Source organism: Oncorhynchus clarkii, chromosome 32 (genome assembly GCF_045791955.1).
Source record: "Oncorhynchus clarkii lewisi isolate Uvic-CL-2024 chromosome 32, UVic_Ocla_1.0, whole genome shotgun sequence".
NCBI classification, from domain to species: domain Eukaryota; kingdom Metazoa; phylum Chordata; class Actinopteri; order Salmoniformes; family Salmonidae; genus Oncorhynchus; species Oncorhynchus clarkii.
The window spans coordinates 23,927,009-23,941,584 of NC_092178.1; the positions used below are offsets into that span (position 1 = coordinate 23,927,009).

At 44.4% G+C, this 14,576-nt stretch overlaps 1 protein-coding gene across 1 annotated transcript in view; it reads right to left on the bottom strand.

The window, feature by feature from the left end:
* Window positions 1-138: 138 nt before the first annotated feature.
* Window positions 139-14,576, bottom strand: part of LOC139392418 (ubiquitin-conjugating enzyme E2 E2-like) — a 90,649-nt gene continuing 76,211 nt past the window's right edge. The window contains exons 5-6 of the mRNA XM_071140393.1: window positions 4,900-5,047; window positions 139-2,040 (exon numbers count right to left, since the gene is read on the bottom strand). Of these exons, the coding sequence (XP_070996494.1) occupies window positions 1,943-2,040; window positions 4,900-5,047 (246 nt within the window). The 3' untranslated portion in view covers window positions 139-1,942. The remainder of the gene's footprint in view (window positions 2,041-4,899; window positions 5,048-14,576) is intronic.

The window sequence follows — 14,576 nt, forward strand, 5'->3', positions numbered from 1 at the left end:
ACCACTAATGCTGCAACAGTCTCTCTAGCGAGAGATGAGAAATCCATGTGCAAGAGGGAGGATGTGGTGCTGGTATATATTGGAATAGGCCTACAATGACTGAGAGGCCATTGTCGTAATTAGCAATAACAAGCAGCATTGCAGCATTGCTGCCTATTTAATAATGGATGAACTTTTAACTAATAAATAATTTTCACAAAACAAGACTCCACAAAGCACAAAACCAAACATTTCATTTGGAATGCCAAGGCTGCACAGGGTTCAGTATTCCAGGTGCTGTTCCACAGGCAGACTGGATCCTTTCATGAAAACCTGCAACATATTAGAAGGTAAGGGATGCATCCAGATGTTCCATTCAGTTGCGGGGGGGGGGGGGGCTACATTTTGGGACTGGAATGTCAGGAACTAGTTATACTAGTCGGGACTCAGAATTGTAGAATTACAGAATGGAATCTCAGAACCCAGAGTTTCATTCTAAGGGCATTTGTATATGGGAACTGTGTTTGTGTGTTTCAGTGTTTCTGTGTGTCTGCGTGCAGCAGATCCTTCAATAGAGCTCTGTATTTGAGGCAGCCAGCCAGCTATCAAAGAGCTTTTAAACTTCTCATGAAAATACACAGGACAAGATGAGAGTTTTGAACTTGAACAAACAGTAGCTTTAACTTTCATCACTGATCATAAAAAGGAAATGTTCTTGACAGTGGAGCTTTAAAATGTGACATGAGAAAATAACATAAATCATCTAAAATGGGTGTATAATATGAATATTTTAATGACCATTAAATATGATAGATTATGCATTGAAATCCCCCACTGTTAACCCAGTGAAGAAGACAAACAGTGAGCACATAAGCAACAGATTAGCCAAGCCAGAGTTAACATTACAACCAGTGTTTAATTGAGTATTCAATAAGTATGTATTCTCACAAGGCAAATGTACAGCAAACAACTGCCAGCTGACTAGTACCACAGGAGGTGAGCAGCAAGACCAGCTACACACAGATCCAGACAGACTTACTGTCATGGCAATAACTTCTGGGGGCAGAAAAATAATAACAACAAGTGATTAAATCATAGAAAAAGGTCCACTCTGCATCTGTAAACACTAATTCTGCAGACAGGCTCTAACTGAAGATGACCTCTTAAACAAAAACGCTCAGCATGGACTGTATCAATAGAATGTATCTAGAATGCTCTAGAATATAATGCATTTTTCATCAATCACATAAAAAGGGCCTAGGATGATAATGCAATAAACAATGTAGTAATAATAACAACAACAAACAATAACAACAACAAGAATAACAGTATTAAAGCTTTTCGTGACCATATCAACATTCAGTGTATTGGGGGAAAAAATCCAATATACTCTTTGTATATAAAAAAAGAAGCGATCAAGTTCATGTTCTCAGAGGAGGGGTAGTGGGGGAGGACGGCTTATAATAATATCTGGAATGGTGTAAATGGAATGGCATTAACACACATGGAACCCATGGGTTTGATGCATTTGATACATTTCTATTTACTCGTTCCAGTCATTACTATGAACCCGTCTTCCCCAATAAAGGTGCCACCAGCTGCCTGTGATGAGGAGGGGGGGATCATGTCAGGTGCTTCCAGACATTTGGGGCTCAGAGAGAGGGGCAAGTAGCTTTGTCCCAAATCTGTTTGTGCTGTATAGCCAACTACTATGGTCTAACTAAGTCGCTCTGGATAAGGGTGTCTACTAAATGACTCAAATGTAAATGTAAATGTCATTGTCATGCCAAACATGCCATTAATAATTCATTGTTTGGCATGCAATGACTACAGGAGTTGGCTATACAGCATAAACAGATTTGGGACCAGTCTAGGAGCAGAGGGGCGAGGGATGGGTGTGCTCAACAGATTTTGGGTGGCGGAGGTGGGTCAGAGAAGGGTGGTGGAGCTCCTTGATGTCCGTCTATGTGGCGTATCTCTTGGTCCACTGTTTGGCTATCCTGTCGTGCTCTGGTCTGTTGGTCGTGTACTGGGTGGCGATGCTTCCTACCAGAGGGTCAGCTGTGAGGAGGGAGAACAACATGGATTAGAGTATTTTAACCACCATTAAATCACATTTCATCACATCCATTGGGTGTTTGTCTACAGTCAGAGAAACGGTCACCCCAACGGTCACCCCAACTACTTAGATACATTTCATACCATTAACTCTGATTTTTATAGCCTTTAACAACCCACATTTAACAACCCATTAATTTGCCATGTCGTCAAGCCTTGTTTATCTGAAGTAGGATACTCCATAATTATATGACATTTAGAGATCTAAATCAAGTGTCCACAGCAGGTTTGTCTAGTAATACAGGACAGCAGGGCGAAGCACGATGACAGAAACAGGTTCCCTTTACAGCACATCATCACAGTACTCTGACCTGGGGTGTATTCAGGGAGGTGAAACACTCAGAATCATTCAAACGGCAGAGGCACCCTGCCGAGCTCCTTGTGCAAGTTGAGTAAGCAGCAGTGGGACCTCAGCCTCAGCAGGTCGGGAGTGAAAACACACTAGAGCTGCAGAGCATCGTACAGGGTCTCCTTGTGGCACCCCATCTCAGGCAGCCAGGAAATATACAATTATTAAGCCTGCGAGGGTTAATTAACTGTCATTCTGCTCTCTCCTTCTTTAATGATCTATATCCCATAATATCCCATTGATCCTCTAGACCCCTACTACCGCATGAAAAAAGACACATTCAGGGGAGAGAAGGGGAGGAGGGGGAGTTGGTCGCGGGGAGGCAGTGGGAAGGGCATTTAGACTCATGGTTGGTCCACAGCGACAGCGCCAAACCCACTATGCAGTGTGGGAGGGAGCCTGGGGGGAGGGGCCTGGGGGATAAATAATGACCAGACTGATTATGAGAAGGGTTGAGCGACTGCCCTGTTATTATATTTTTTAAAGGATCACATTATTGTTTTATCTATATTATGTGTACATGTAACATTTTGTGGGTCTGTGTGGTCTGTGGGAAATATGCATCTTTAATGTGGTTATACATTTAGCAGGAGGTTAGGAAGTGCAGCTCAGTTTCCACCTCATTTTGTGGGCAGAGGGCACATAGCCTGTCTTCTCTGCCTATGGCAGCCTCTCTAAATAGCAAGGCTATGCTCACTGAGTCTGTACATAGTCAAGCATTTTCTTAATTTGGGGTCAGTAACAGTGGTCAGAAATTCTGCAACTGTGTATTCTCTTTTTAGGGCCAGATATCATTACAATTTGCTCTGTTTTCTGGTTGATTCTTTCCTGTGTGTAAAATAGTTTTCTTTTTGCTTTCTCATAATTTGGTTGCGTCTCATTGTGTTGCTGTCCTAGGGTTCTGTGGGGTCTGTTTGTGTTTGTGAACAGAGCCCCAGAACCAGCTGGCTGAGGGGACTCTTCTCTAGGTTCATCTCTCCGTAGGTGAGGGTTTGTGGTGGTATGTATCGCATCCTTTTAGGGAACTGTAGAATTTAACAGCTCTTTTCTGGATTTTGATAACTAGCGAGTATAGTCCTAATTATGCTCTGCATGCATTGTTTGGGGTTTTGCATTGTATAAAAAGTACATTTTTGCAGAATTCTGCATACAGAGTCTCAATTGGGTGTTTTTCCCATTGTGTACATTCTTTGTTGGTGAACGGACCCCAGACCTCACAACCATAGAAGGCAATGGCCTCTATAACTGTTTGAAGTATTTTCAGCCAGATCCTAATTGGGATGTTTTTTTATGTTCCTTTTGATTGCGTAGAAGGACCTTCTTGCCTTGTATCTTAGGTCGTTTACAGCCTTGTGCAAGTTACCTGTGGTGTTGATGTTTAGGCCGAGGTAGGTATAGTTCTTTGTGTGCTCTAGGGCAACAGTGTCTAGACAGAATGTGTATTTGTTGTCCTGGCTACTGGACCTGTCTTACTGAGATTCACTGTCAGGCCCCAAGTCTGACAGAATCTGTGTAGAACATCTAGGTGCTGCTGTATGCCCTCTTTGGTTGGGGACAGAAGCACCAGTTCATCTGCAAACAGTAGCCAATAGATTTCAGAGTCTAGTAGGGTGAGGCCGGGTGCTGCAGACTGTTCTAGTGCCCTCGCTAATTCATTGATATAAAGTGAGCTCCAAAAGAATTGGAACAGTGACATTTTTTGTTGTTGTTTTGGCCCTGTACTCCAGTACTTTGGATTTGAAATGATACAATGACTATGAGCTTAAAGTGTAGACTGTCAGCTTCCATTTGAGAGTATGTTCATCCATATCGGGTGAAACGTTTAGAAATGACATATTTGTGCGTGTAACTTTCTCACTCATCATTACTCACAATTAATCCAGGATTATTCGTAATCATGGTCGCATCCACATTATGAGTGTTCAGACACATTCTATTCTTATTTACAATAAAATTGACTCCAAAATGACACAATACACTATTTACCATTAATTTATATTGGGCACAAAATAATACGTTACTGTCCCAATACTTTTGGAGTTCACTGTACTGTGTCACCCCACGGCCCGAAGGAAAGAAGTATGTATGTTTATTGCCCATTTTAACTGCACACTTGTTGCTTGTGTACATGTTTCCCCCCCCAACACAGATTTCCATCGATTTGCATAGCAGACCCTCATGCCACATTGAGTCAAAAGCTTTTTTGAAATCAACAAAGCATGAAAAGACTGCTTTGGTTTTGTTTTGATTGTTTGTCAATAACGGTGTGCAGGGTGTATACATGGTCTGTCGTACTGTATTTTGGTCAGAAGCCAATTTAACATTTGCTCAGGACATTGTTTTCACTGAGGAAATGTTGGAGTCTGCTGTTGATGATACTGCAAAGGATTATTTTTTCGATTTTTCAGAGAGAATCTCTCTCTCTCTGAATGGGTGATAGGGGTGTCACTCACCAGGGTTGCAGTCAGTGAGCAGGGAGCAGATGGACAGCAGCACCTTGGAGATGGTGAGGGCGGGGCTCCAGTTGTCCTTCAGGATGTCCAGACAAATCACACCCTGACTGTTGATATTACAGTGGTAGATCCTGGTACGGAACGTCACCTAGGAAACAACGTTTCTCTAGAAATCAATACACCCGACTTGTCATTGATGTTACACTGGTAAATCCTGATACGGAACGTCACCTAGGATACAACAAAGTTTCTCTAGATCAATGCACCCTGTGGTATATGTGCTTTTTCCAGTCCTTCGGGAGCTGAGCATCTCTTTGTGCCAGTAACACAGAAGAAGACGAGCGAAACATTAGGAAGACAAGAGACTAAACATCATTAGGGAGCCACCTCTGACCTCTGGGCTGCCTGCCTGAACAGTGGAGGGATCAGAGTGGGAGTGACATTGGAGACGCACCCTTTGACTCAATCACACTCTCCCCCTCTATCTCCCTAGCTGACTCATTCTCTCTCAATCACTTCATGAGTGACTAACCATGCTGGCCTGCTTGTGGAAACTGTGCTCCATAACTGTGCTCCCAGGCTATCCCAAGGTGTGGAGTGGATCTGCTAGTCTAGTCTGTGGTGTTTGTGTACCCTGTTCTCAGACAGCAGCTATAGGAGTGTGTGTCTGTCTGTCTGTCTGTCTGTCTGTCTGTCTGTCTGTCTGTCTGTATGTATGTATGTATGTCTGCATCCTCAGTCAGCAGAGGAAAGGGAGAGACAAGGAAAGGAAGAGACAGATGAGAGAGAGAGAGACAGACAAGGAAAGGAAGAGAGAGAGAGAGACAATGAAAGGAAGAGACAGATGGAGAGAGAAAGAGAGAGAGAGAGACAAGGAAAGGAAGAGACAGATGGAGAGAGAGAGAGAGAGAAAGAGAGAGATACAGACAAGGAAAGGAAGAGAGAGAGAGACAATGAAAGGAAGAGACAGATGGAGAAAGAGAGAGAGAGAGACAGGGAAAGGAAGAGACAGATGGAGAGAGAAAGAGAGAGAGACAAGGAAAGGAAGAGAGAGAGAGACAGACAAGGAAAGGAAGAGAGAGAGAGAGACAGACAAGGAAAGGAAGAGAGAGAGACAGACAAGGAAATGAAGAGAGAGAGAGAGAGACAAGGAAAGGAAGAGACAGATGGAGAGAGAGAGAGAGAGAGAGACAAGGAAAGGAAGAGACAGATGGAGAGAGAGAGAGACAAGGAAAGGAAGAGACAGATGGAGAGAGAAAGAGAGAGAGGCAAGGAAAGGAAGAAACAGGTGGAGAGAGAGAGACAAGGAAAGGAAGATACAGATGGAGAGACAAGGAAAGGAAGAGACAGATGGAGAGAGAGACAAGGAAAGGAAGAGACAGGTGGAGAGAGAGAGACAAGGAAAGGAAGATACAGATGGAGAGACAAGGAAAGGAAGAGACAGATAGAGAGAGAGAGAGAGAGAGAGAGAGAGAGACAAGGAAAGGATGAGACAGATGGAGAGAGAGAGACAAGGAAAGGAAGAGACAGTTGGAGAGAGAGAGACAAGGAAAATAAGAGACAGGTGGAGAGAGAGAGAGAGAGACAAGGAAAGGAAGAGACAGATGGATAGAGAGAGAGACAAGGAAAGGAAGAGACAGATGGAGAGAGAAAGAGAGAGAGACAAGGAAAGGAAGAGACAGATGGAGAGAGAAAGAGAAAGCGAGAGAGACAAGGAAAGGAAGAGACATATAGAGAGAGAGAGAGAGAGAGAGAGAGAGAGCGAGAGCGAGAGCGAGAGAAGGAAAGGAAGAGACAGATGAGAGAGAGAGAGAGAGAGAGAGAGAGAGAGAGACAAGGAAAGGAAGAGGCAGATGAGAGAGAGAGAGAGAGAGAGAGAGAGAGAGAGAGAGGGAGAGGGAGAGGGAGGGAGAGAGAGAGAGACAAGGAAAGGAAGAGACAGAGAGAGACAAGGAAAGGAAGAGACAGATGGAGAGAGAGAGAGAGAGAGACGGAAAGGAAGAGACAGATGGAGAGAGAAAGAGAGAGAGAGAGACAAGGAAAGGAAGAGACAGATGGAGAGAGAAAGAGAGACAGGGAAAGGAAGAGACAGATGGAGAGAGAGAGAGAGACAAGGAAAGGAAGAGACAGATGGAGAGAGAGAGACAAGGAAAGGAAGAGACAGATGGAGAGAGAAAGAGAGAAAGACAAGGAAAGGAAGAGACAGATGGAGAGAGAAAGAGACAAGGAAAGGAAGAGAGAGAGAGAGAGACAATGAAAGGAAGAGAGATGGAGAGAGAAAGAGAGAGAGAGAGACAAGGAAAGGAAGAGACAGATGGAGAGAGAGAGAGAGAAGGAAAGGAAGAGACAGATGGAGACAGAAAGAGAGAGAGAGAAAAGGAAAGGAAGAGACAGATGGAGAGAGAAAGAGAGACAAGGAAAGGAAGAGACAGATGGAGAGAGAGAGAGAGACAAGGAAAGGAAGAGACAGATGGAGAGAGAGAGAGAGACAAGGAAAGGAAGAGACAGATGGAGAGACAAGGAAAGGAAGAGACAGATATAGAGAGAGACAGATGGAGAGAGAGAGAGAGAGAGAGAGGCAAGGAAAGGAAGAGACAGATGGAGAGAGAAAGAGACAAGGAAAGGAAGAGACAGATGGAGAGAGAGAGAGGGAGAGACAAGGAAAGGAAGAGACAGATGGAGAGAGAAAGAGACAAGGAAAGGAAGAGACAGATGGAGAGAGAGAGAGAGAGAGACAAGGAAAGGAAGAGACAGATGAGAGAGAAAGAGAGAGAGACAAGGAAAGGAAGAGAGATGGAGAGAGAAAGAGAGAGAGACAAGGAAAGAAAGAGACAGATGGAGAGAAAGAGAGAGATACAAAGAAAGGAAGAGACAGGTGGAGAGACAAGGAAAGGAAGAGACAGATGAGAGAGAGAGAGAGAGAGAGAGAGAGAGAGACAAGGAAAAGAGGAAACAGAAGGAGAGAGAGAGAGACAAGGAAAGGAAGAGACAGATAGAGAGAGAGACAGATGGAGAGGGAGAGAGAGAGGCAAGGAAAGGAAGAGACAGGTGGAGAGAGAAAGAGAGAGAGAGAGAGAAAAGGAAATGAAGAGACAGTTGGAGAGAGAGAGAGACAAGGAAAAGAAGAGACAGGTGGAGAGAGAGAGAGACAAGGAAAGGAAGAGACAGATGGAGAGAGAGAGACAAGGAAAGGAAGAGACAGATGGAGAGAGAAAGAGAGAGATACAAGGAAAGGAAGAGACAGGTGGAGAGACAAGGAAAGGAAGAGACAGATGGAGAGAGAAAGAGAGAGAGAGAGACAAGAAAAGGAAGAGACAGATAGAGAGAGAGAGAGACAAGGAAAGGAGGAGACAGATATAGAGAGATAGACAGATGGAGAGAGAGAGAGATAGAGAGAGAGAGAGAGAGAGAGAAGGAAAGGAAGAGACAGATGGAGAGAGAAAGAGAGAGACAAGGAAAGGAAGAGACAGATGGAGAGAGAAAGAGAGAGAGACAGCTGGAGAGAGAGAGACAAGGAAAGGAAGAGACAGATGGAGAGACAAGGAAAAGAAGAGACAGGTGGACAGAGAGAGAGACAAGGAAAGGAAGAGACAGATGGAGAGACAAGGAAAGGAAGAGACAGATGGAGAGAGAGAGAGACAAGGAAAGGAAGAGACAGATGGAGAGAGAGAGAGAGAGACAAGGAATGGAAGAGAGATATAGAGAGACATATGGAGAGAGAAAGAGAGAGAGAGAGAGAGAGAGAGAGAGAGAGACAAGGAAAGGAAGAGACAGATGGAGAGAGAAAGAGAGAGACAAGGAAAGGAAGAGACAGATGGAGAGAGAGAGAGAGAGAGAGAGAGAGAGAGAGAGAGACAAGGAAAGGAATAGACAGATGGAGAGAGAGAGAGATTGAGAGAGAGACAAGGAAAGGAAGAGACAGATGGAGAGAGAAAGAGAGAGAGACAAGGAAAGAAAGAGACAGATGGAGAGAGAGAAAGAGAAAGAGAGAGAGACAAGGAAAGGAAGAGACAGATGGAGAGAGAAAGAGAGAGACAAGGAAAGGAAGAGACAGATTGAGAGAGAGAGAGAGAGAGAGAGAGAGACAAGGAAAGGAATAGACAGATGGAGAGAGAGAGAGATTGAGAGAGAGACAAGGAAAGGAAGAGACAGATGGAGAGAGAAAGAGAGAGAGACAAGGAAAGAAAGAGACAGATGGAGAGAGAGAAAGAGAAAGAGAGAGAGACGAGGAAAGGAAGAGACAGATGGGAGAGAGAGAGAGAGACAAGGAAAGGAAGAGACAGATGGAGAGAGAAAGAGAGAGCGAGACAAGGAAAGGAAGAGACAGGTGGAGAGAGAGAGAGAGAGAGACAAGGAAATGAAGAGGCAGATGGAGAGAGAGAGAGACAAGGAAAGGAAGAGACAGATGGAGAGAGAGAGAGACATGGAAAGGAAGAGAGATGGAGAGAGAAAGAGAGAGAGAGACAAGGAAAGGAAGAGACAGATGGAGAGAGAGAGAGACAAGGAAAGGAAGAGACAGATGGAGAGAGAGAGAGAGAGAGACAAGGAATGGAAGAGAGATATGGAGAGAGAGGGAGAGAGAGAGAGACAAGGAAAGGAAGAGACAGAGAGAGACAATGAAAGGAAGAGAGATGGAGAGAGAAAGAGAGAGAGAGAGAGAGAGACAAGGAAAGGAAGAGACAGATGGAGAGAGAGAGAGAGAGAGAAGGAAAGGAAGAGACAGATGGAGAGAGAAAGAGAGAGAGAGAGACAAGGAAAGGAAGAGACAGATGGAGAGAGAAAGAGAGACAAGGAAAGGAAGATACAGATGGAGAGAGAAAGAGAGAGAGACAAGGAAAGAAAGAGACAGATGGAGAGAGAAAGAGAGAGAGACAAGGAAAGAAAGAGACAGATGGAGAGAGAGAAAGAGAAAGAGAGAGAGACAAGGAAAGGAAGAGACAGATGGAGAGAGAGAGAGAGAGACAAGGAAAGGAAGAGACAGATGGAGAGAGAGGGAGAGAGAGAGAGACAAGGAAAGGAAGAGACAGAGAGAGACAATGAAAGGAAGAGAGATGGAGAGAGAAAGAGAGAGAGAGAGAGAGAGAGAGAGACAAGGAAAGGAAGAGACAGATGGAGAGAGAAAGAGAGAGAGACAGCTGGAGAGAGAGAGACAAGGAAAGGAAGAGACAGATGGAGAGACAAGGAAAAGAAGAGACAGGTGGACAGAGAGAGAGACAAGGAAAGGAAGAGACAGATGGAGAGACAAGGAAAGGAAGAGACAGATGGAGAGAGAGAGAGACAAGGAAAGGAAGAGACAGATGGAGAGAGAGAGAGAGAGACAAGGAATGGAAGAGAGATATAGAGAGACATATGGAGAGAGATAGAGAGAGAGAGAGAGAGAGAGAGAGAGAGAGACAAGGAAAGGAAGAGACAGATGGAGAGAGAAAGAGAGAGACAAGGAAAGGAAGAGACAGATGGAGAGAGAGAGAGAGAGAGAGAGAGAGAGAGAGAGAGACAAGGAAAGGAATAGACAGATGGAGAGAGAGAGAGATTGAGAGAGAGACAAGGAAAGGAAGAGACAGATGGAGAGAGAAAGAGAGAGAGACAAGGAAAGAAAGAGACAGATGGAGAGAGAGAAAGAGAAAGAGAGAGAGACAAGGAAAGGAAGAGACAGATGGAGAGAGAAAGAGAGAGACAAGGAAAGGAAGAGACAGATGGAGAGAGAGAGAGAGAGAGAGAGAGAGACAAGGAAAGGAATAGACAGATGGAGAGAGAGAGAGATTGAGAGAGAGACAAGGAAAGGAAGAGACAGATGGAGAGAGAAAGAGAGAGAGACAAGGAAAGAAAGAGACAGATGGAGAGAGAGAAAGAGAAAGAGAGAGAGACGAGGAAAGGAAGAGACAGATGGAGAGAGAGAGAGAGAGACAAGGAAAGGAAGAGACAGATGGAGAGAGAAAGAGAGAGCGAGACAAGGAAAGGAAGAGACAGGTGGAGAGAGAGAGAGAGAGAGACAAGGAAATGAAGAGGCAGATGGAGAGAGAGAGAGACAAGGAAAGGAAGAGACAGATGGAGAGAGAGAGAGACATGGAAAGGAAGAGAGATGGAGAGAGAAAGAGAGAGAGAGACAAGGAAAGGAAGAGACAGATGGAGAGAGAGAGAGACAAGGAAAGGAAGAGACAGATGGAGAGAGAGAGAGAGAGAGACAAGGAATGGAAGAGAGATATGGAGAGAGAGGGAGAGAGAGAGAGACAAGGAAAGGAAGAGACAGAGAGAGACAATGAAAGGAAGAGAGATGGAGAGAGAAAGAGAGAGAGAGAGAGAGAGACAAGGAAAGGAAGAGACAGATGGAGAGAGAGAGAGAGAGAGAAGGAAAGGAAGAGACAGATGGAGAGAGAAAGAGAGAGAGAGAGACAAGGAAAGGAAGAGACAGATGGAGAGAGAAAGAGAGACAAGGAAAGGAAGATACAGATGGAGAGAGAAAGAGAGAGAGACAAGGAAAGAAAGAGACAGATGGAGAGAGAAAGAGAGAGAGACAAGGAAAGAAAGAGACAGATGGAGAGAGAGAAAGAGAAAGAGAGAGAGACAAGGAAAGGAAGAGACAGATGGAGAGAGAGAGAGAGAGACAAGGAAAGGAAGAGACAGATGGAGAGAGAGGGAGAGAGAGAGAGACAAGGAAAGGAAGAGACAGAGAGAGACAATGAAAGGAAGAGAGATGGAGAGAGAAAGAGAGAGAGAGAGAGAGAGAGAGAGACAAGGAAAGGAAGAGACAGATGGAGAGAGAGAGAGAGAGAGAAGGAAAGGAAGAGACAGATGGAGAGAGAAAGAGTGAGAGAGAGACAAGGAAAGGAAGAGACAGATGGAGAGAGAAAGAGAGACAAGGAAAGGAAGAGACAGATGGAGAGAGAGAGAGACAAGGAAAGGAAGAGACAGATGGAGAGAGAGAGAGAGACAAGGAAAGGAAGAGACAGATGGAGAGAGAAAGAGAGAGAGACAAGGAAAGGAAGAGACAGATGGAGAGAGAAAGAGAGACAAGGAAAGGAAGAGACAGATGGAGAGAGAGAGAGACAAGGAAAGGAAGAGACAGATGGAGAGAGAGAGAGAGACAAGGAAAGGAAGAGACAGATGGAGAGAGAAAGAGAGAGAGACAAGGAAAGGAAGAGACAGATGGAGAGAGAAAGAGACAAGGAAAGGAAGAGAGAGAGAGAGACAATGAAAGGAAGAGAGATGGAGAGAGAAAAAGAGAGAGAGAGACAAGGAAAGGAAGAGACAGATGGAGAGAGAGAGAGAGAAGGAAAGGAAGAGACAGATGGAGAGAGAAAGAGAGACAAGGAAAGGAAGAGACAGATGGAGAGAGAGAGAGAGACAAGGAAAGGAAGAGACAGATGGAGAGACAAGGAAAGGAAGAGACAGATGGAGAGAGAGAGAGAGAGAGACAAGGAAAGGAAGAGACAGATATAGAGAGAGAGACAGATGGAGAGAGAGAGAGAGAGAGAGGCAAGGGAAGGAAGAGACAGATGGAGAGAGAAAGAGACAAGGAAAGGAAGAGACAGATGGAGAGAGAGAGAGAGACAAGGAAAGGAAGAGACAGATGGAGAGAGAAAGAGACAAGGAAAGGAAGAGACAGATGGAGAGAGAGAGAGAGAGAGAGAAGGAAAGGAAGAGACAGATGGAGAGAGAAAGAGAGAGATACAAGGAAAGGAAGAGACAGATGGAGAGAGAAAGAGAGAGAGACAAGGAAAGGAAGAGACAGATGGAGAGAGAAAGAGAGAGATACAAGGAAAGGAAGAGACAGGTGGAGAGACAAGGAAAGGAAGAGACAGATGGAGAGAGAGAGAGAGAGACAAGGAAAAGAGGAAACAGAAGGAGAGAGAGAGAGACAAGGAAAGGAAGAGACAGATATAGAGAGAGAGACAGATGGAGAGAGAGAGAGAGAGAGAGAGGCAAGGAAAGGAAGAGACAGATGGAGAGAGAAAGAGAGAGAGAGAGAGAGACAAGGAAATGAAGAGACAGTTGGAGAGAGAGAGAGACAAGGAAAGGAAGAGACAGATGGAGAGAGAAAGAGAGAGATACAAGGAAAGGAAGAGACAGGTGGAGAGACAAGGAAAGGAAGAGACAGATGGAGAGAGAAAGAGAGAGAGAGAGACAAGAAAAGGAAGAGACAGATAGAGAGAGAGAGAGACAAGGAAAGGAAGAGACAGATATAGAGAGAGAGACATATGGAGAGAGAGAGAGAGAGAGAGAGAGAGAGAGAGAGAGAGAAGGAAAGGAAGAGACAGATGGAGAGAGAAAGAGAGAGAGACAGATGGAGAGAGAGAGACAAGGAAACGAAGAGACAGATGGAGAGACAAGGAAAGGAAGAGACAGGTGGAGAGAGAGAGAGACAAGGAAAGGAAGAGACAGATGGAGAGACAAGGAAAGGAAGAGACAGATGGAGAGAGAAAGAGAGAGAGACAAGGAAAGGAAGAGACAGATGGAGAGAGAGAGAGACAAGGAAAGGAAGAGACAGATGGAGAGAGAGAGAGAGACAAGGAATGGAAGAGAGATATAGAGAGAGAGACAGATGAGAGAGAGAGAGAGAGAGAGAGAGAGAGAGAGAGAGAGAGAGAGAGAGAGACAAGGAAAGGAAGAGACAGATGGAGAGAGAAAGAGAGAGACAAGGAAAGGAAGAGACAGATGGAGAGAGAGAGAGAGAGAGAGAGACAAGGAAACGAAGAGACAGATGGAGAGAGAAAGAGAGAGAGACAGATGGAGAGAGAGAGACAAGGAAACGAAGAGACAGATGGAGAGACAAGGAAAGGAAGAGACAGGTGGAGAGAGAGAGAGACAAGGAAAGGAAGAGACAGATGGAGAGACAAGGAAAGGAAGAGACAGATGGAGAGAGAAAGAGAGAGAGACAAGGAAAGGAAGAGACAGATGGAGAGAGAGAGAGACAAGGAAAGGAAGAGACAGATGGAGAGAGAGAGAGAGAGACAAGGAATGGAAGAGAGATATAGAGAGAGACAGATGGAGAGAGAGAGAGAGAGAGAGAGAGAGAGAGAGAGAGAGAGAGAGAGAGAGAGACAAGGAAAGGAAGAGACAGATGGAGAGAGAAAGAGAGAGACAAGGAAAGGAAGAGACAGATGGAGAGAGAGAGAAAGAGAGAGAGAGACATAAAAAGACATGGCTACCCAAAGAGGAGCGTGTATGTGGTCACTGCATGACAGGGGAGGTAGAGACAGAGATGCACTTTCTCCTTTACTGTGATAAATATTCCTCACAAAGAGATTCATTATTCACAGAAATGACTACATATATTCCACATTTTTACAAATTGAACCCAGAGGAAAAACTAAGAATACTCATGGGCGAAGGAGCAATGGCTCCTCTTGCAGCCAAATATGTATTTTCCTGCCATAGCCTGAGGGACACTGAATAATAACATCTGCATAGTAAACAGTAACTTACTTATTATTATTATTACCATTATTACTATAATTATTAATGTTTATCATCCCAAATATGGGTGGTAATGGTAGTGATAACAGTTTAGTGATGGTAGTAGTAGTCGTAGTAATGATGATTGTAGTTGTAGTACTGATATAAAGAAGAAGATGACCGTTATTTAGTTATAAGTTAGTTATAGTTTCATTTTCCATAATTTGATTTTATATTTATTACATTTCTACTATTGACTGTTACCATTTTATTGTTATTATTTT